Source organism: Pieris brassicae, chromosome 8 (genome assembly GCF_905147105.1).
Source record: "Pieris brassicae chromosome 8, ilPieBrab1.1, whole genome shotgun sequence".
In the NCBI taxonomy this organism is placed as follows: Eukaryota; Metazoa; Arthropoda; class Insecta; order Lepidoptera; family Pieridae; genus Pieris; species Pieris brassicae.
The window spans coordinates 19,513,024-19,536,857 of NC_059672.1; the positions used below are offsets into that span (position 1 = coordinate 19,513,024).

The 23,834-nt window shown below is 34.8% G+C and overlaps 2 protein-coding genes across 2 annotated transcripts in view; one reads left to right on the top strand and one right to left on the bottom strand.

The window, feature by feature from the left end:
• LOC123713842 (lysine-specific histone demethylase 1A) overlaps positions 1–23,834 on the bottom strand; it is a 345,388-nt gene that overhangs the window by 170,141 nt on the left and 151,413 nt on the right. The window lies entirely within an intron of this gene.
• Positions 10,100–14,554, top strand: LOC123713841 (toll-like receptor Tollo). Its single transcript, XM_045667728.1, has one exon. The coding sequence runs from the start codon at positions 10,316–10,318 to the stop codon at positions 14,144–14,146; it is 3,831 nt and encodes a 1,276-aa protein (XP_045523684.1). The 5' UTR covers positions 10,100–10,315; the 3' UTR covers positions 14,147–14,554.

Sequence of the window (23,834 nt, forward strand, 5' to 3'; positions counted from 1 at the left end):
ATGGGTGAACGTAAAAAAGTGTTTTTTTGAATTAACATAATATTATCCTCTGTGATTCAATTTTAACTTCATGTTTAGATATGTATGTATATGAAATATATACGAGTACAAATACAGTGTTCCAGTAATTTAGATACAAAATTAATCACCTGGTGCACAAAGGCACAATGAGCGTATCAGATGATGCGCTAATTACCATTTTATTAGCCTCTTATCCGGGAGCATTAACCATAATGCATATCACAACATAATAATCTTCATTATCCGATAAACATTTGAATTGAATGGCTTGTTACAATGATGTAATATCTCATGATACGCTGCGATACAGCGAATTAATGTGGACAGATTTCTTAGGTTTATATTGTAAAAAATACGGGAGCCGCGCCTAAAAACGGACCACCATGTAAATTATTTCGCTTGCGAGCGCTGAATTATCTCGCTGCCGTCACAATAAAACTCCGTCCCTGGCTTTATCTGAGTAAGGTACCATAATTCATTAGGCCAACGGTCTTCGGGCGTAAAAATATTATATTAATCTAAAGTGTTGTGTATTGTGTGCCTTGTACATGTGATATTTATTGCGTTAGGAAGGAGTAGGCGCGTTGTCTCTTGTCTGGGTATTTGTCGCAGGGCATAAATAATATCGGCAATAATGTTCTCCATTAGCGCAGCGGTCCAAAGGCTATTTATCATAGTACTGTTGATTTGGGCAACGACTACAAATTGTGTAACCATTCTAATTAACGCTGTTTTTCTGCTAGTTGTCGTTTCAAAACTCGTTTGTTTGAAACGATAGCCAATATGCTAAGATTAATTACCATATTTGAGTCACCAGCGCGTGTAAGCTCAGAGTTTTGCTATTCGACTTATAAATATATTAGGTATAGCGATTCCAATAGAACCACGAAAAAGCCTATTCAAGCGACTGTCAAAAAGCCTTTTAAGGAAGTATCGATCGAGACAAATGACGTCACCGTGATATAAATTGTAGAGCAAACAAAGATTCAATTGAAATTTTTAAGATGCCTAACAATTCGCAGTTGAAGCACGTACAACTCAGCAGGGGTTGTTCGCTTAACGAAATTCGACACAATACAGTTCTTCTCTTTATAATTGCGCCGCAAACGCTTCGATATTGCGCTACGTGACACACAATTCCTGATAAAACATAGTAGCATTGCGCGAGGAATTTCTTATAATCATATGTATCTCGTGAGCTACAGCCTGCGGATAAGGAACGATAACTCGTACACTTTTCTATGGTCCAAATAGTATAATGCCAATTAGTTAAGTCTAGATAAAGTCTGTGCGCGTTTATCGTGATTTTTTTATCAGTTCGCTGAAGATCAAAGAGTCTGAAGTGTAGCTTTTCTTGTCGACAATTATTTTGTATACATTTATTCACTAATGTCTTTTATTTAAGTGTACTGGAATAAAACGTATTTGTTTAAGACAATTTTACAATTACATATATATTTTGTGAAGGGCTTCGTGATAGGAAGACCGTGTTTTTGGATAAAGCAGGATGAAAAGAAGAAGAAGCAGAAGTCCGTGTCTCCCCCGTGGTCTATGTAATGTCGTAAGGATGTTTCATTATGACTTTGAATTATCGAAACAGCGCTTTAACAGTTTTGTATTCAAGTGTATTTTTATTTTAGATTATCTCTTACTTACTTTAAATATACCACTACGTGGAACCAGCTGCCCACTGAAGCATTTCCGAATCAATTCGACTTAGGGTCCTTCAAGAAAAGAGCGTACCAATTCTTGAAACGCCGGCAACGCACTTGAGGCAATGTCGATGGGCCATGGGCAGCGGTATCACTTAATTTCAGGTGAGCCTCCTGCCACCTCTTATTTCATTAAAAAAACAATGTCAACATTTTTACGTCCATATTAAAATTTTGTTTCACACAACCGTCTTCTTGTTTTAGAGTAACCAATTCCCTAACAAACTCCTCCATACTAGCAAATACGCGGAAGAAATAACGCTATTAATACTGTTACGCCCTCAAACAAAAAAACTAATTTGTATCGACATATTGAATGTAAATCAAATGTTAAACGACTTGTGTGAATCATACAATCAATCACAGAGCATTACTCAGCGTCTACGGCGAACAATGGCACACAATGCGAATAACTTACTGTTTAGGGAAAACATTTTCAACCGCACAGTTTTTAATATGAACTTTGATACTATAGGGAAGTACTAACACATGGATGCAACACAGGACTCAGGTAAAGTTACCTCAAACATAACGAAATTTCAAAAGACTGCATCGAATAACCAGACTGATTGCTAATGTACCATAAAACTGTAAAAAAAAACAGTGGCGCTAGAACCTCTTCAGGCCTGGGCCTCAGATATTTTTATTTATTTAATGAACATTTGTCAGGCGCATAATAATGCGGACATAGAATGAAAATCCATTGGTGGACAGCCGGGAATTGAATTTACACAGCCAGTGTTGGGAGTTGCAAGCTGAAGCTACTAGGCTAACATAGCTTTATAAATAACTGTTTAACGTCATTTTTTTCCGTGTTCGGTAGATATTTTATGTTTTGTAAAAAACACTCAAGATACATATTTCATATATAACATCAATTATATATATATTTTCCAATTTTTATTGATGAGTCGTTTTCCTCTCGATGTAATTGCCAGACTTCCTTCTTATTTAAAATTATACGAATCATTGTAGATACATAGAAACAATATTAATTATATAACTAAAACAAATGTTATATATATTACAATGGGTGTCAGCAATAAAAGAAAAAATAATATTAAAGATCTTTATACAAAAGTTTTAATACTTTTCAATGCCTCAAACATATATGAAAGCGGTCGAAATCCACAGTTTTATTTTAAAAAAATCTTGAAATAAAGCCTTTGTTTAAAATGTAAAACACTTGTGGAACTAATTTGTATATTGTTAATAATTCTATACATCCCCGGGACATTGAGAGACAATAAGAGCTTCATCAGACCTTTAACATCTGGTTCTGTGTTACAGTTAGAGCTAAGTTACCAATGGCGTTTAGTTGCGGAGGTTAAGACCGAAAGACTGGCTGGTCAAGAGAAACCGTATAAAACACAGCATTTCACGATTACACTAAGTTACTGATAAATTAGAATTTAACTAAACCAAATTATATACAACATACGTGGGTCGAGTTACAATTAAAAAGCGCTCCGAAAGAGCTTTAACTTTATTTAATTTGACTAAAGCTTTGATCTTATACATAAATAATATAGGCGTGATCTTCTATAGGGATTATTTATGATCCAAACTCTATGAGAAAGACAGCTATTATGTTTAATTTCAATTTAATTAGATTTTTTAATATGTACAACAAGAAAGTCCATTTGTTCATAGCTGGGGATCGAACGTACGATCTCATGGATAAGGGTCACACTCTTAAGCCACTAGGCCGACTGCTAAGTATAGAAGTTTAGTAGTAAGTAAATTCATTTGTTTCTTTCATCATAAATGATAGTGTTAATATAGTTATTTATAACAATTATAGTTACAACTTGCCGAATAAGTAAGTTAAAGTTTTTTTAATTGTACAAAAAAATATTTATGAAAAACATATTATGTGTAAATTGTATATAAAGAAATATTATAATTCTTTATGATAAAATACGATAAAATCTAGTTTTGTTAGCAACACATTGTAGTTATACTATAGCCTAAATATTATTTTCATGGATAATGCGTTTCGCTTATCATTGCCTTTATGAAAAAAGAATGCAGATGTTTGTAAATAGCAAATGCAGGGTTTGCGACAGTTTCTAATTGTGCCACGACAATGCGTAATCTAACCGGTCGCTTTCGAAGGCACGTCCCTGACATATGAACACAAAGTACATAGACCCGCATTATGTCAGTTAGATTGTTAGTTCCAAAGTAGTTTTAACCCCCCTTAAATAATATATATTTATTTATCAAATACAAACACATATATAACATTAATATAAACAAAAACAAAGGAAATATTCTACAATTTTCCCATAAAAATACTTATATACAAACATGATGAAAATAATATTTAGAAAATAAGGTTAATAAACACGACAAAAATACAAATACTTTTGACAATTAAAACAGTTAGTTAATTTAATGAACCTGAAAAATTAATAATGAAAAATATTTAACAAAATAACGGTGCAAGTTAGCTGCGATAATTAATTAGTGTGTGTGCTTTAATGACACCAGTACAGAGAGACTGTTTCTGGCTTTCAATCGGATATATGAATTGAAACTATTGTTACGAAATAATTCTTGCATTAGGGATGACTTTGTAATACTCGTTTTAATTAATTCTCGTCGCTTTACAAACTAATATGACCGGTTTGTGTTTAGCAGATTGGCCATTGTCATTTATATAGTAAAATGTAATTTCGTTAGAATAATTAAAAAAAATAAACAAGTCTATGACACTTGTGTTCTGCAGTCAATAGGTTGCCAGGTGTCACGCCGCACGAATAAGTCCGTGTTGCTCTTCTCGTGCCAAATTGGCCGTGTTCTGACGCACAACTAAGGGTTCACATCGCGTTTAAAATCCCTACAATTTACACCCCTTTAAGCTTAATAAGCCGGGTTATCGAAATACATATGCTCACGAAAAAAATATTCCGCGTGCTTAGCTACAAAGAATGTACTGTTATTAAATAACAGGCCCTTGGTATACCGTTAGTAAAAAATCCTATCAAAGTTAGACTAGTTAATAAATAAAATGAAACATAGTGATTGTAGGTATAATTGAATTATCTATGAACGGCTCAAATATAAGAGTCTACCTCCAACTCGATTTTTTTTCCCTTTGACTCCCCCCCAGTAGACTCTTGGGCCATTGGGTTTAAGTGCACAGGCGCTAATTAAAGATGTAAGTTGTACTAATCTACCGTTGACCACAGAGCTGGTGCTTTACTCGCTCAACGAATAAGCATTGCAATACAGCGAGGAAATGATGCCAGCGTTAATGGTACACACTGGGACCAAACTTTTCAAATTTATTTAAATTTATTAATTAATTTTATTACTACTATGTAGGTTAAGAAAATTGTAAATCCTGTATATTTGATTCTGATGATTATTAACTCGTAGAATTTTAAATAAAAACAATCCTGAACTTATGGGAGAACTAGATGATTTGTTATATACATATGATGTGGCATTATAAAGAAGTATAGCAGTGATTTATAAATATATTAGCTAAATAATTGCGTAAACTAGTAAATAGCCTTTAAATATTGTTATCTTTTAATGGGTCGTCAAATTTCATCTATTAGAATACACGCTGTAGTCACATCAACGCATCACGACTAGCAAACACGAAATATTATGTTTTTGTTGATATTGTATTTATACCTAATGAGAACTGTGATGTGCCAACGATGATTACCTGGAACAAAAACATGTCATTATAATTTCATAATATACATAATACATAAGTACTTATATATACCAGTTAGCACAATTTATTAAAATGATAATACAGTTTACAAATATTGATATACCATTATCCTAACATCTTTTAGTACATTGATTGGAAGCCCTTCACGAGTAAAAGCCTCCTCCAGCTTTTTCCATATTTCTATTTATGGCATTCTTTCTCCATTGGCCTCCTACTAACGCTTCTATATTTTATATCAACCTTTTATCTGTGCATTGCTATACGACCGGTGCCTACTGTTGTTTTTAGTATTTTTCTAACTTTTAGTAGGCTTCTAGTATTGTCTTTTGTTAACATGGCTTTTACACATTAAGAAAACACTTTTTAAACGGATTGACATATATTAACATAATTTTAAATTTAATTTCCGACTTTTCGCGTGCTTTACAGCGTGCGTGGTCACAGTGACTGAAGATAAAAACTATGTAAATAATTATAAGTTTATAATATTAATACATAGCTTCAATCCGTTGAAAAAGTGTCTTCTTAGTACGCTTCTTTTCTGTGATTTCTGGTATGTTACTAGTTTTTTTTGTTGTGTTGTATGACTACGTTTAGTAGTCGTATGTGAGAGTAGTTAAAATACAATCCAAAACAATTTTCTTTAGTTGAAGGGAAACATTTATTAAGTACAGTTTAAACACAGAAGAATTAGGACATATATGTTTTTAATAACGATTACCGCAACGCACATATACTCATTACTTTAGCTACTATACTCCTATATATTGCATGTTAGTAACCAAACGGTAGCCAAAGCCAACAGCTTTATTCAGTACAGATAAATTAATTAGTGACTCAAATTCAGGAGGAAAAACACTAGGACTTAACACACACAACTTAAGTGCGGGAACTGAGTCCACACGAAATAAACAGTGAATCTCTCGTTGATAACGTTTTATTTTATTTTTATTTATTTACACTTCGTTACACTACAAAATAAAAATTAACATAATTAAATCAAAAGGATGGCAACTGGCGGCCTTATCGCTTACGAGCGATCTTTTCCAGGCAACCACTGTGAGTAAAGAAAATAGAAATGTATTAAATAAGATAGGCAAGTAGTGCAAAAATACATGTAATACACAGTTATTAAAACAAAACTAAACAGGAATAAAATATTAAAGATACATTAAAGAGTAAAAAGACACATAAATCACGATAATTTAAGATAAGTCTCACGTCAGTTAGTAGTTAGTAAGAATGTTAGGGATACGATGTGGACAGGTAATGTTTGTACAGAAGAAATTTAAAGGAAGATAAAGAAGGAGCTAAGCGAATAGGGACGGGACCTTTAGTTTTACCTTAAATTTGACACTGCCGTTTCATAGTAAACCTTATTATTCCAAGATACTGTACTAGTAATTGTCATACAACTCGATTCACACAGCTCACCCCTAAAAAGCCGTAGCAAGATAAGCAGTAGCGAACAATACGTACGGGGGCGGTTCGAAGCGTTGAGGAATGATCAGCCAAGTGGAAATGACGACTTAATGGATTATACGTGTCGACTGACACCGAGATAAGTGTCGCCGTGGTATCAGCTTGTCGTATGAGATTAGGAATCGAAATTATAAAAATTCATAACATAATGGAAATCAGTCAATCGTTTTATACATCGATGGACACCCGATAGGGGAATGCGGTTTATAGGACAGTTATTTCGATCCCGTGTTTCAATAATTATAGGGCCGGCGGGAATTCGGCTAGTTTTTTTTTCCTTTTTATGTTTCAAATTAACAGTTTATTACAATAGTTTTAAAAAGTATGATTTAAAATATCAGTATACATTGTTACAATAAAGAAAACACTTTTTTAACGGATTGAAGCTATATATGTTATAAACTTATAATTATTTTACATAATTTTGAATTTTTCCCGACGTTTCATTTTTACAATAGCTTTAAACACTACGATTTACAATATCAGCGTATTCTTTTAAAATTTACAGTATTACAATAGTTTTAAAAAGCTATCATTTAAAATAACAACGTTCTCTTTTCAAATTTACAGTTTTACAAGTTACAGTTTAAAAAACTATCATTTAAAATATCAGCGTTCTCTTTTCAAATTTAAAGTTTTACAAGTTACAGTTTAAAAAAACTATCATTTAAAATATCAGCGTTCTCTTTTCAAATTTACAGTTTTACAAGTTACAGTTTAAAAAACTATCATTTAAAATATCAGCGTTCTCTTTTCAAATTTACAGTTTTACAATAGACGCTAGTTAGTTCACAACAATACTCGAAACGATAATTTTCTATTGAAATCTCAAGTGTTTCATGAATCATAGGCATCTGACCCACATCGCACTGTGCCCACGCGCACCATCACCCTGACAGTTGCGTGACGACACATACCTTTGTAAATTGAATTCGGACATTGTTATAACGAGCCACAAATAGCGGGGCAAAGCATTAAATAACCTCACAATAACGACCGATTTACCGGCAATCTATTCTATTCTATTTTTAAAAGAGCGCCTCTCCGAGCCTACTTACGACAAAAAGTCGAGGGATCACCCGCTGGCCTTTTGTAATGGCCAGGCGCGACCTGGACAAACGACCCGTGGGATACGTGATATATCGAGCCGTTGCTAACGCTATTCCCATTACAAAACCATTTGCGATGTTTACACAAAGGTAAGACTGCGGGAAGGGACTGGTGGTACGATTGCAAATTTTCCGCTTCTCGCGTGTCAAAGGAGATAATTTATAGCAATTGAGATATAGAGGGTGCCCCGAGACCGAGAATACTCGCATAAATAGCGACTCGACGGACGGCAAACTCCCTACCTCGACACTATATAAAATTATGATCTGAACCATTTATTACGTGATGCATATTGTGCCTTAAAAGAGTATTGATGTTGGCAATAAACAAGATTTTGATCGTACGTTTAACAGAAGTTCTTATTTACTGCAGAAATATGTCGTAATTTAATTCAAAGCCATAAAGTCGCGTATATCTTATTAAATGTTAATGTTGGTTTAATATAAATTCCATTATAATAATATACATAAATCAGTTATCGCTATAACCTTTTTAGCTGTGGGCCTCAGATATCTGCATCTGTTTCATAGTAACACAGACCGTCGACTTTTTGGGTGTAGGGCAAGCCGGTTTCCTCACGATGTTCTCCTTCACCGTTCGAGTGAATGTTAAATGCGCACATAGACAGAGAATCTATTGGTGCACAGCCGAGGATCGAACCTACGTCACACGTTAAAGCCACTCGGCCAATACTGATCTATAATATATGTGAAATTTAAGTAAAGATTTATGTTTACAGTCTTTAACGATCAATCACATAATTAATTTAACAAAAATTCAAATGTATTTAGGATAAGACGTGTAAATTTTTTCGTTCCGCCCATGAATAGCCATCTATTATCAAAGAGCAAGACCACAATAGACGCATAATATGCAAGATCTGGCATTTCGCATCTTGAGTTATTAATGATTCCTCTTCAGAAATATGTTGCTTTGTGAAGAACAAAACTATAATAACACCTTTTCACCGCTGCGTATAAATCACAAAATGCAGTTCGTATAAAAAATTACCACATTTTACTAAATTAAATCGTCCCTAAATTGTAACCCTCACAAAACACATAATGTTTGGATGTTTAGTTTGATGATAGGTTTGCGACGGCCTTGTGTAGAATTATAGCAAAATCGTTTAACAAAAATAAAGGTAGATTAGGATCAAAATTCTTCAGAAGTGCAATTTAAATTAAATTAAACACAGTAGGTATAGCATGCAGACGTTTTGCGTGTTAAGGAAATTCCATATTTATGGAGTAGTAGCTCGGGAATGAATTAAAATAATTATCCTATAGCTTCAAGAATTCTCGCAAGAAATATGCAACCAAATATATAAAGCTGCTCTATAATTATTACAAAGAAAAAAGTGTAGACAATACATCCTTTTTGTAAGATATAGGTAAGTTTCCTTATTTGGAAAATGTTGGTTCTACTAAATTATACCGTTATGTTATTTTTAACGCGAAACGTAGGCTAAAGTCGTTTATAGCTTGAACTTGTTTATAATAATTTACTGAAAAATAAATTATTGTCATTAAAACATTTAGCCAACTTAGATTAATTTTATAAAATGTTTTAATATTTCATATTTATGTCAAATCATTATCATTACGTGCAAGTGTAATACTATTTTCATTATATACAATGAGTAAACAAAATATCAGCAATCATGAATTGCTCATATCATAATTCTATCCGCGAAGTGTTAACATGCGGCAACCGCGCCAGTGCGCCCGCGCACTACCTGGGCAGCTGGCTTAATCCCCCACCAAGTTAGCTCTACTCGTAACCATCCATCCGTCCTGCTCTGACATACTCACTGAAAGCTTGTTCGAGCATTACAAAAAGCGGTTCCCTCTCCCTGTGTTGCGTATCGAGCTTCAATGTGTGCGTCGTGAATTTTTCTGTCGAGCGTCGAGTCCAAAACGATAGAGCGTAACTTACAGCTGCCTATATGGCGGTTAGATCGTTTTAATTTCGTCAACAACTTTACCTGTTGGAACGCGTGAACCGGCGCGGCCTTGTGCGCGAGCGCAATGCAGGTTCGACTCGGAGCCAGTCCCACCCCAGTCCTCGGCACGGACGCACGCGTACGTGTCTCGTGAGATAGAACGGAATTACGATCTTGTCCAATTAGTGCTTTCGCGGAACAAGAGTGACTGGTTTCGAACGTGAAGTAGTTCAGTTGGAAATATAAACGATATGAACTTGCCGATAGTGTTGCGTAATTGTGTGCAGTTGTAGTGCTATGGAATGTAAATAAACTATGTTCGTATTAAAGTGAAGTTTTATAAAAACAATGTGTATAATGTGGTTCACGAGCGCCTTATTGGCGTTAAGCGCCGTTTCACCGGCGTGGACTGCATCATTGTCCACGACGGGAGCTCGTTATCAAGCTCCTGACGAGTGCAGATGGACGACTGATGAGGATGATGCTGGCGTAGCATTACAATGCAGATTAAGGACTATAAACAGTGAATTGGAAAACACCAACTTTAGTGCTATACAACCCCATCTCACAGTACGACTGCGACTTGAGTGTAGTGACGCCCTTTTCTTTCAAAGCTCTCTTGCTCCCGCGAGTTTTCGGCAGCTTATAGAGTTGAGGGAACTGACAATAGAATATTGTAAAATTGGAAATCTATCTGACGGCGCCTTCACGGGCCTTCGAGAGCTGAGAAACTTAACAATACGAACGCATAATACAGATTGGTCAACAATGTCGCTTGAAGTTACACCCACTGCCTTCTCCAGAGATGTGCAGAACTTAGAACGTTTGGATCTTAGTGAAAATAACATGTTAACATTTCCGGACGGAGCTTTATGTACTTTACGAAATCTAGAATATTTAAACATGACCGGGAATCGAATGAGAGATATAAGCCATTTTCAATTTTCTACTGCGCATCGTCACCCAACAGAGAAATGTGGGGATAATCTCATTGTACTGGATTTATCAACAAACCTAATAGACACATTACCACCAGGTCTCTTATCTGGATTAAAAAGGTTGCAAAAATTGTATATTCAAGGAAATGGATTAACATCCGTTGCCGACAGGGCCCTCGAAGGGCTCGTCTCACTGACAACAGTTAGATTCTCTGATAATCAGCTGACAAGCCTCCCGCCTGAATTATTTAGTGACACAAAGGAGCTCAAGGAAATATATTTAAACAATAACACGATTACTGTGTTAGCTCCGGGATTATTTAGCGATTTGCTCCAACTTCTAGTCTTAGACCTATCCCACAACGAATTAACCTCGGATTGGATTAACACGTCCACTTTTTCCGGATTAAAGCGGCTAGTGTTTTTAGATTTCTCTCACAACAGAGTTTCTAAAATGGAAATAGCTTTGTTTAGAGATTTAAACAATTTGCAAATACTTAAAATGCAAGATAATTTTATAGAACACATACCTGAAAACGTATTTAGCTCACTGAACAATTTACACACATTAATATTATCGAATAACCGATTAACGAATATCGAGAGTTATTCGTTCACTGGACTGTCCGTATTATCTGTGTTGTCAATAGACAGTAATCGAATAACAAAAATACACCCGCATGCCTTACGCAACTGCACGTCTTTACAAGATTTGCATATAAATGGGAATAGACTGGACGAAGTTCCCATCGCTTTGAAAGAAATCCCACAGCTTAAAACTTTAGACTTGGGAGAGAATTTAATAGTGAGCATTGAGAACGCATCATTTATGACCATGCAACAGATGTACGGTTTGCGTTTAACGGAAAATAACATTGGAAATATCAGCAAAGGCGTGTTCGACAAAATGACTTCTCTGAAAATACTCAATTTATCTAGAAATAAAATCCACAAAATTGAAGCTGGCGCCTTTGATGGTAACGTGAATCTTCAGGCAATAAGACTGGATGGGAATTACTTGACCGACATTGGCGGTCTTTTCGCAAAGTTACCTAATTTGGTGTGGCTGAACATTTCCGACAATCGCCTAGAATGGTTCGACTACGCTATGATTCCAACTGGATTGCAGTGGCTGGATATTCACGCAAACAGAATTGCTGAACTTGGAAATTACTTTGAGATTGAATCACAACTGTCTTTGAGTACGTTTGACGCGAGCTCAAATAGGCTAACGGAAATAACCGGAAGCGCAATACCAAACTCCGTCGAAATGTTGTATTTAAACGACAATTTGATATCGAAAGTCCAATCTTACACATTCTTCAAGAAACCCAATTTAACTAGAGTCGATTTATACGGCAATAAAATAACAAGTTTAGACCCGAATTCTTTGAGAATATCCGCAGTTCCTCAAGATAAATCAGTGCCCGAGTTCTTCATAGGCGGAAATCCATTAGAATGTGATTGTACTATGGAATGGTTACAAAAAATAAACACTGGGAACAGAGCTCGAACGCAACCTAAACTAATGGACTTAGACAGCATTTACTGTAAATTGTTGTATAATCGTGGAAACGCGTACGTGCCTTTGGTAGAAGCCGCGTCACATCAGTTTCTATGTAAATACGAATTTCATTGTTTCGCTCTATGCCATTGTTGTGATTTTGACGCCTGCGATTGTGAGATGACCTGCCCGAACAACTGCACTTGTTACCACGACCAATCGTGGTCAGCGAACGTCGTGGAATGCACTAATGCGGGATATGTAAACTCTTTACCCGATCGCATACCTATGGAGGCCACACAACTGTATCTCGACGGTAATGACATAAAAATGCTACCCAGTCATGCATTTATTGGCAGAAAGCGTCTCAAAATTCTGTATTTAAACTCATCGAACATAGAAACAATACACAATCGCACGTTTAATGGATTAAAAGAGTTAGAGATATTACATTTGGATTACAACATTTTATCGAGCATCGAAGGACCAGAATTCGATGGCCTAGACAATTTACGCGAGTTATACTTAAATAATAACCAAATAAAATCAATTGGTAAAGAGATGTTTCATCACATGGCTCGATTGAAGATCTTACATTTACACAACAACAGATTAGTGACTTTGACAGTGTGGCAAATCAACCCTGCGATTACTTCGCTTTCGCTCTCGTTCAACCCGTGGTCTTGTGATTGTGAATATACAGAAATGTTTCGTGAGTGGACAAAACGGGTGACGTCAATTACAGATTTATCAAACGTAAGATGTATTTACACGCGTAATGAGACAAACGCAACAGTGTACAGTGACGGTATATTCAGTGAACCGGGCTCCGGGTTTAACATTGTGGAGGAAAATGGCACAATATGCACAGGACTCCCAAGCATAAACAACAGCATAAATGGAAACTTAACCGCCACAAAAACGATAATCACAAACGAGGACGTACAAGATTACATTCCTTTACTCGTTTCGACCCTTGGAGCGTTTTTACTTGTTCTATTCGCCGTCATGATTGTCTTCATCTTCAGACAAGAAATGAGGGTGTGGTTACACTCGAGATTCGGCGTGAGATTATTCTACAAAGCGAGCGAGGTAGACCGCGATGATAGAGAGAAATTATATGATGCGTTCGTAAGTTACAGTTCTAAAGATGAAGCTTGGGTCACAGAGAAGCTCGCGCCGATGTTGGAGCGAGGCGACCCCGCCTACAAACTGTATCTGCATTACCGAGACTTCCCTGTCGGGGGCTATGTAGCTGATAATATAATACAAGCTGTGGAATCGTCGCGCCGTACGATTATGATATTAAGTGAAAACTTCATAAAGTCCGAATGGTGTCGCTTTGAGTTCAAATCAGCTCATCACCAAGTACTGAGAGATCGAAGACGGAGATTAATAGTGATATTGTTGGGTGAAGTGCCGCAAAAGGACCTAGATCCTGATATAAGACTGTATTTAAAAACAAACACGCATATCCAATGGGAGGATAAACATTTTTGGGAAAAGTTGAAGTTCGCGTTACCCGATGTGCATAACAAGCAGCGGCTTCGTGGCATGCCAAGCCCCGGTGCGAGTGCAATGGCCATGCACCGACATCAATACCCGAGGAGTCATCTGGGGGCGCTGCCGCCTCCTCCAGTGCACGGGGCTCACCCTGTGCTGCCCCCGCATCCCGCTCACGGCGCGCACCAGTTACCCCCTAGATCATCACCGAGAAACCTTTCCGTCCATGTGTAGTGAGTGAAAAGTGAATGAAAGTACTGTACCCAGTGGCAGTGTATATTGTGATGGCTAGTCCGTTAGCGTATGTATTGTAAATATTGACTTTTGTTGTAAGTAATTTTAATATGTAAATAGCTTCATACTAAAGCTAGCCTTTACTTCAATGTATGTAGAGCATATGTAATTTGGTAAATATATACATTTTATGCATGTGTTTATGTTACACCATGTGTAGGGCCTTTTTAAGGCTGTGCTTGTTAGGCAAATCTTGCCGATTACTATTAGAACGACTTATAAGGCACTGCTGCCAAAATCTGTGATAAAATTAGCTATAGTTAGTTAGGATTCATGAATGTCCCATCAATGTATATTTTGTAATTTACAACGGCAAATATTTATTGTAAAAATCTATTTTTGGTCCAAAAGTGATATAGAAAATAAAACAAAGTGAAATTTATTAAGTAGTTTTCTTTTTACAGTTTATTGTTATATACACTACAATCACTCCTGCATGACCGCAAATAATATATACTATAAAATAGGCATTTTCATGATACAATAACTAACAAAAATATATAATTTTTTTAACACAACTGACCTTAACAAAAACTAGTTGCTAACAAAAAAGCAAAAAATAGTTATAATGTTATTTTTTTACCAATTAATTGTCACCGACACTCAGATGATAAAGGCTAAATTTAAATACATATTTATTATAATATTTAAAATGTAGAATGTGAACGCTAATAATCCGATTTCTATTTGATAATAACAAGTACATCACAAAAATAGATAATTATATTTTTACCCCAATATTCATTAAATTCGATTGCAAAAATACATTACTAATACATAACTTAAACATAATACAGTTACTACCAGGCACGTATACAAAAATACAATTAAAAAAACTTCACAAGTTCACACTAACAAGATAATTACTGTGTAAAATCTCATGTTTATTCATCGACTACCGATAAAAGACGAAAATTATTCGCTGCTTATACAAGCACATTTCGTATTCCGATTAAAAATAGTCGAGGCGAGTGAAATATTCAAATGATTGGCTGAGGCTAGGATATTGCATAGCATATTTTTTGCTTCAAATGCGTAAGGAGACGTCGACCGCTGAGTTTCAATCCGAGGTAATGAGATGTCCTAAGTAGGTGTGAAACAACTGCATATCATTTGTTTGCGCTGTTTTGAACTATTTGAAATACCAAATTTCGTGACCTAATGAAAAACTGTTGTACAACAATACGTACAAATTATATTTTAAATCACTATATAAAAATAAATCATTGCTTAAAATATGCAACTATTTCTTTGCATATAAGAATATCATAGTAGTACTATTTGTACCGGTTTCTAACAAGAAAGATAAGATAATCTAGTTAGATTATTAACTACAGCGATATAGTTAATCTAAAACTAAACACTCAAGTCGAATATTTGCATAAATATTGCGTATAAAAATTAAGTACTATTTTGTTAAAAATATATTATTTTCTATTAATATAAAGGTTATTTTTAATTTATTACTATAACAAGATTTTTTTTTATAAGGAACAAACATAAAAGGGAATCAATCCCGCCAGCGGCTAACGCATTCTGCGGTCTGTAAGACCAAACGCACTTTGAGCTATTCTAATACACACTTGCCCTTTTGCTCTTTTAGTACTTCATGAGTTGTATTTTCTATTACTATTCCTTACACAATGAAGCAAAATTTTTAAGCAATACTTCAAAGTCCAGTCAAAGTCAAAAATCATTCATATAGGTAACACAATGTACAATTATGAACGTCAATAAAGACATATATACCAAATTCTAAATGCTTCTAATTTTATATTTACTGCCAGTACATTAAGGGCGTAGCAAGGACGAGAAGAACTGGCAATAAACTCTCCGCCATTCTTTATCTATAATATCATATAATATAACTATGATATATAATATAACTATGATATATAATATAACTAGATAGTCAAGTACTGCGCAAGAACGTTGTCAACGCTTAGGAATAATTTATTAGATTAGAATTTTTGTTTTAACCTTACCAAATATTTTCAAGCATTAGCCCAGAGTCAATAATTTACTAAAAAGATCTGCCTCAATAAAGAAATATAGTGAAAGTTCTTTGCTTTTGATAAAAATTAAAAATTAAGTCATACATTAAAGGTATATTAACAATGTCACCACGTTCCTTCCTAGTCAAATTTGGCAAAGAAATCTAGAAACTTCCACCTGCAACCTGCATTACTTCATGAACCATTTTGCAAAAGCAAAAACTTAGTAATGATTCAAATTGCTACATCAGTTATTGAAAAGTACAAATAGAAAGATGCCCCATACAAACGTATTTGTGGCTAGATAACAGTTATTTGTTCACCTGTTATTGTTTTACAATATACAGTGAAACCGCACCTGAACCGCGTACGGCAAAATGGTTATTTTTATAGCAAAAAATTAATTTTCTCTCACACTTGCATCTTGGCTTATTACATGTAACTTAATAGGCAATTTATTTTACAACACTAGCAATGTTTAATATACATTGTTACTGCAAGTTGCAAGGATGTTATAAATGTGAACACTTACAACATTTAGTGTACATAAGTCAAGCCATTTCCAATTTAATATCATTTATTTTTATAACAATTTTATAAATTGTTTAAATGACAAAATACTCCATAATCATTCAGAGTGTAGAACGGACCATAGCTTAAAATTAAATTGAAATTCTCAAACGTTGCTTAATTGCGTGTATTCAGATTTTGAATCAATAAATATCAACCACATTAATGCAACACAGTAGTCAGTTTACTGAAATAAATTCAATTAGTACACGTAAAGAAAATTTCAAACATTAGTCAACAAGTACGCACCATTCACTATCTGTCACTGATCATAAATATCAAAGTCGAAAACACGAAAGTGAAAAAAAAGCCTCTACAACGGTCCGTGTACGATATTAATCAGAGCTTTCGAGAGGGCGTAGGGAATTTATTTAACGATTGCTACATCGATGAAACGTTAAAAATGTTGCTATATTGTAACAACATCGAACGCATTGTTAGACTTGATCACGACGATAACGCTTCTAAATATTCTTACCTTGTTGATTCTAACGTGAGCTATTCGATTTTTATTGATACTGGTTTAAGCTGTGATTAAACTTTTGAGATATCATAATCACCGGTCTGCGTTTATCGAAAGGTATAATCGGAGCAAGGCAATAAATTTGTCTCATTTTAATAACGTGTAATGTTCCGCGGATTAGAAATTAGGATGTCTACACTTTAATTATATAAACATAGTCCAACTTGTGAACAATAATAATCGCCTTTAAAAATCTTTACCATTATAATATAGGCACACCTTATAGATGCATTGTTAGTTAAAGTTATAACGGAGAAAATGAAAACCAGCACCGCCCGCGCAGTACAAAAGACATCAACGGGCCCGACGCTCGGTGAATAACATCGAACATTTACAATATTTATTGGCAGTGACGCCTAATCTGACACCCATCCAATAATATCAACTTGTCTTCGAGTAGGTAAATAAATTATTCAAATAAAGTAGCGTATTGGATAGTATTTCTATTTTATTTTAAGCATGACATTTTATTGCCTCAATTCGATATGCATTCCCACACGATTTTGCATAATATTATGGCTTTTAAAATAATGAATACAACAGAAAATATATGTATATCATATAGTTGCAAGAACGTAAGATTTAAAAGTTACTGCTTTAACGAGAGTAGCAAGCTACATACTTAGAGACGCAATAAGAATTACTAAAGTATAGATTGTAAATTTTCGCCTTTCATTAACAATATAGAGTAACTATGATTATAATATATTTTATACACAAATTACACGGATAACACAACAAAAAAATGCTCTATATCCCGAAAAGTTATGAAAGAAAAACATCGAATTACTCCAAACCAAACGACCTAATAAATCATATTACAAAACGTATCGAATAATCACCTATATGAATCACTGGTGTAAATAGCGTAACATGATACAATATTACAAAAATCTTAAGTGTTCTTCAATATCAAGTACCACGTTAATTACACTCATGATAAAAAAAATTCAATGCTTTTAAGACGTCCGTTCCTTAATGAGGCATGATGGCACTCAAAAGTAAATAGTCGTGTCGATCGCTTAATTACTTATCAAAACACTTCAATACTTAGAATAACAGATCATAGATCGTTTCGACGAGCGTAATCTAGCGGTATCAAAGTGAAACGTTTTATATTGATGTTCTAAAACGAGTGTTATGTCAGTCTTTTTTAACTACTTCTATGTACGACAATGCCCAGGGAACTCATGAGAAAGGACTGCCTAATATATCCAATTATGTATAAAATATTGAGTAATCTGATATAAACGAATTGTAGTACTAGTCATTATTGTAATTGGATTAAATTTGTATTTAAATAACTAAACGCCCGAATTAAACGGCCGCTTGAAATACGCCCGATTTCATACTGGTTAGAAGTATTTAACAACGCGATAAAATCTTAACAAAAGCGATTTGGCTGGCCGTCTTGTTTTGGTATGTATACATACATCTAGCGGACACATATCCAGGATAGGTTGAGCTCCACTGATGGCACTATCTCTTAGACAAACCAGCTTTCCTCCAAGCCATATCGGGCGGAGATGAGATCATTTTGAAGTGGTAATACGGTAAATATATTGACCCCGAGTGTGAGCCTACGAGCGAGTGTTCCATCGGAACCTCGTCTATGATATGTAAATGATAATTGGTTTTCGAATGGAATATTGTCTGTTTATACTTCAGGAAATAACGATCGACTTATACAATGGAATATCAAAAGATGCGTTATGAATATTACGTAATTTACATCGAACAGTTCCCAAATAATGTTTTAAACCAGCCGTATGATATAAACGTATCATTTACCTTGGGTATAAATACAATTTTACAGGTTTATATGGCTTCTGAATCTGCTGTTTTTTGCCTTATTCATCAGTATAAGAATAAGAGCTTCGTAAATTCTTTAGATATTTAAACCCCAAAAACTCTTTAGTGAAATATTTGAACCTGTCCCCAATTACATTAAGACAGCTCAGTAAGACAACACGTTTGAAATGCAATCAAATAATCCCTATTCAGTCCGTAGCCGCAATTCGCCCGCGCAAAGCAATCGACTCGGCAACTGAGACCGTCCTTTGTTAATGTCACTGGACGAATTATACGCAACGCCTTTCGCTCATTAATGGGAGAATTTTATTTGCTTTTATATAATTTAGCATTTATTCAATCCCCCTGGCTAGCGCGATACGTTTTGTCTTACGTTCTTATTTCTCACCTTTTGTGAGTGAGCTCATTGAGTTAGAGGTGTCGGGATATGGCTCTCGCGGCTCGGTTTACACCTTCAGTCCCGGTGCCTTTCATCGGGAACAAAGCGTAATTGAATCCCACAGAATCCTACGCACTCTGCAAGATTTAATAGGGCATTTAAACACTCGCATTGGCTATTGTGCGTCGGTTTTGTGTGCAATTATTCATGGGGAAGCGCGCGGCCGATCAGGCGAGGGCAGTGTTAGACAAAGTAGTCGAGTACTGGATACGATGCCTGCGATTAGGTTTGTTAAATTAAATTGTTTACGATCACCTGTTCAATTTCTCTACTTCAATGCTTAGCTCAGTACAAAGAATGAATTTATGTATTCAGAACTGAATAGGTACAAGTACTACAGTTCGGAATGAATATACTATATAAATACTTATAAAATTAAAATACTACGTTCAATACATAATATGTACAGCAGTGTTGGCCTGGTGACTTCAGCGTGCGACTCTCATCCCTGAGGTCGTAGGTTCGATCCCCAGCTGTGCACCAATGGACTTTCGTTCTATGTGCGCATTTAACATTCGCTCGAACGGTAAAGGAAAACATCTTGAGGAAACCAGCTTGCCTTAGACCCAAAAAGTCGACGGCGTGGCACAGAAGGCTGATCACCTACTTGCCTAATAGATAAACAAATGATCACGAACCAGATACAGAAATATGAGGCCCAGACCTAAAAAGGTTGTAGCGTCATTAATTTATTTCATTACATAATATGTACAGATATAAGGCCGCAACATTTACATGCAGTTATTCCATGTACATTAAATAAAAAAGAGTTAAAAAATCGATCAAATGTAATAAATATTCAACAACAGTGTGACCATTGTGATATTGGTATGGGAATAAATCTCTTGATGACTTTACGACAGTCGTACATCGTGATGTCGCATCTAAATAAAAGGTTTCATTAATAGCCCATCTAAATAATCGGGGTATATTTTTAATGCGAAATCCCATTACAAACAACGAGGCTAAAATGATTTTCATATCATGTATTTATTAGTATCTACTAAAATACTTCTAAACTCTTTTATCTATATCTTATTTTATATCTTAAAAATTACGTAAATACAACATTAGAATTAATAAAACACTTTTTAAACGGATTGAAGCTATGTATTATTATTAAAAACTTTTTTTTATTTTATTTTTTTTCCACGTTCGCGTGCTTTTCAGCGTGCGTGGTCACGGTGACTGAAAAAAAACGCGCGCCGAAAAGCATACGAAATGTCGGAAAAAAATTATGTAAATAATTTTAAGTTTTTAATAATAATTCATAGCTTAAATCCGTTTAAAAAGTGTTTTCTCAATGTGTAAAAGCTATGTTAACAAAAGAATTTTTTTTATTATTATTTTCTATAACTTTGACTATTTTTTCTAACTCAAAATAATATAATATTTAAATCAACAGTAAAACCTTAGTCAGGTTAATAACAATTACATTCACCATTTATACCATATATATCAGACATAAAATATATTCGTCACATATATTTCTCTAGATACGTCTCAGGCACATACCACTAGAAAGTTAATAACACCTAGTGTATCAATTTGTTGGATCGGCGGCATAAACTATCCGGCCTATCTATCCATTTATCAACAAATATTGTTACGGAGCGAGCCAGTGCGCCGTGAACTAGCGGAACACAGCCTCATTTGTTACCTCGATTTATACACATGTTCTCAAAAAAACCTCTAAGTCCAATTAATTTTACATTCGTATGAAACGTTTTACTTGAAAACATTTAACGAATAATAATTCGTGAATTATAAGACTAACGCCTACGTTTGAATATGATCATTCTTTGATCACTTTTTTGTACGGGTAAGTAGGTGATCAGCCTGTGCCAGACACATGTTGATTTTTAAGTCCAAGACTTGTTACTCCAGGAAGTGTTATTTTATATGTTAACGACCTTAGGTTCGATAGTCACCCCCGTAAGACGCTTGGCCAACACTGCTCGTTTTGTATATACATTTATTCATATACAGCATTGATGCCAAATAAAAATCATAATATAGAGACCAACTTACGTTACACAACTGTCGAATTTTATTTCTACTTAAAAATAAAAACCACCTTCCATTCAACACACAGTTTTTCCAAACCTGTCACAAATACATTCAGTTGCACTCAGACAACAAGGCATGCCTCTGGGATCTATTACCACGAGAAGATCCCGGAGGCATCAATAGTCATATCGACATATCAATCATTTATAATATGAATAAATAAGTAATCTTAAAAGAAGCCAAGATACTATTATTTAACTTTGATGTTAGTAATTTACTAATAAAAATAAATCTTAATAAAAAAAAATATCCTGCCAAAATAAACTAAATGAGGGTCATAAGTAATCACAGTAACATAAAAAATCATATCTACAAACATAACTCAAACATTTAATTTAAAGAGATTTAACTATTTACCATATAATTCCTATCGAAACGTGTTCTATTTCAAACCAATAACAGCCCGTAACTAAAACATTAATATAATTATTATAATGTGAATATTCTAATTCGTTTTCTTCAAAATTATGGGTTACTAATTAATAAGCGAGTTATCTAAAATGTATATCGTGAACGCTCCATCTTGAGACAATTACTTTTCGTATCGCGTCGCTTGTAAATAATCAACAGTTTAAAAAACAGGTTTAATATATAATCTCATCTAACGTTATCGTTTTCGGCACCTATTTCAAAATTAGATTTATATATTTTCGTATACCATTTAGTCTGGACTTAAGTTTTAGGTTCCTGTGCCTGACACACGCCGTCTAAGATGTGCCGGTTTCCTCACGATGTTTTCCTTCACCGTTCGAACGAATGGTAAATGCGCACATATAAAGAAAGTCCTTTGGTACACAGCCGGGTTTCGAGCCTACAACCTCAGAGATTAGAGTCGCACTTTTAAAAGAGTGAATCTATTAATATTTATACATACAAAAAATATGTTTACGTAGTGATTAACTTCTCACTAAATAAGATTATTAATTAAATAGAATATGACAGAACTTCTGGATCATTCAAGCTAAGAAGAATATGCAGGAAACTGCAACACAACTATCCACAGGAGCTTAAAGAATATTGTAAGTTGACGCTCCAAAATAATGTCAATATATCGTAAATGTCAGATACAAACTATTTGTTTCTCTAAATTACACGGTAGTAAAAGAGTGGCTGTGATGCTGAATTATTTATCGCAATGACAATGACATCGTCAGACATTATAATTTGCCTGCACTCTGGGCACCATTATATTCTTCGGCGATTCATTCAACGTAATGAGGGCCGCGGCTACCGACCATTCTTCCGCCGACAACGTGGCTACAAATTCTTGCAATTGCTGTACTTAACCAGTCAATCGCTTTTTTGTTCGCCACAAAGTGACAGCACGTAAAACATCGGCTCACGTTGAAGTTTTATGAGGGTTTTCAAGACTATATTATTGTATTTGAAAATTGTAGGGAATCTCACTGAGATAAAGGGAAAATACCAACAACAAAATTAATTAAAGCTAGTTAACCTGGGTGCGGCTGAGATAGAATGAAAGTAGAATAAATTGCGCATAATAGAGAGCGTTGCTAAGTATGTGTGGTGTGACATTGTGTGATAGGATAAGTAATAGTAAGATACGAGAGGAGTATATGCTAAAAGAGGGCTTCATGACGAGGATACGGAAGAATATTCTAAGGTGGATAGGCCATGTAGAATGGATGAATGAAAAACGGTTAACAACTAGGATATAAAAGGCATCCGATGGTAAAATCCAGGAAGTACAAGAAAAGGGACAAGTTAAAAGTACCCATAACCGAGGAGGATGCTTAGCAAAGGTCATGAAAGTGGATGAAGCAAGAGAGGTGTACAGTACCATAGCAAGTGAAGATCAGTGATCTCTGCCTACCCCTCTGAGTAAAAGTTGAGATAGTTAAAAAACTTTAAGCCGTTACACGAAAACCTTAGTTACGGTGACGCCCAGTAATTTGCCCATAAAGTTTCGTTATTGATAGATATGTAACGCTTAATTGACAATACATATGTTCTAATTCATTACATTATGTATCTTTAGAATCTACGATAGTAAATTAAGGTCGTAAAACAAGCGTTCGTATTCAAAGATGGAATCAGTTAGAAATCAGAACAAACGGGTTATGTTCGAGTTTTATAGGAATTATCTTGAACTCCAAAGAACATATCAATAAAAATCATTAGGCAAATGCTTCTATGTAAATCAAACCAAATTTAAAACACATAACCTTTAATAGCTTTCATATATAGGCCTTTGAATAT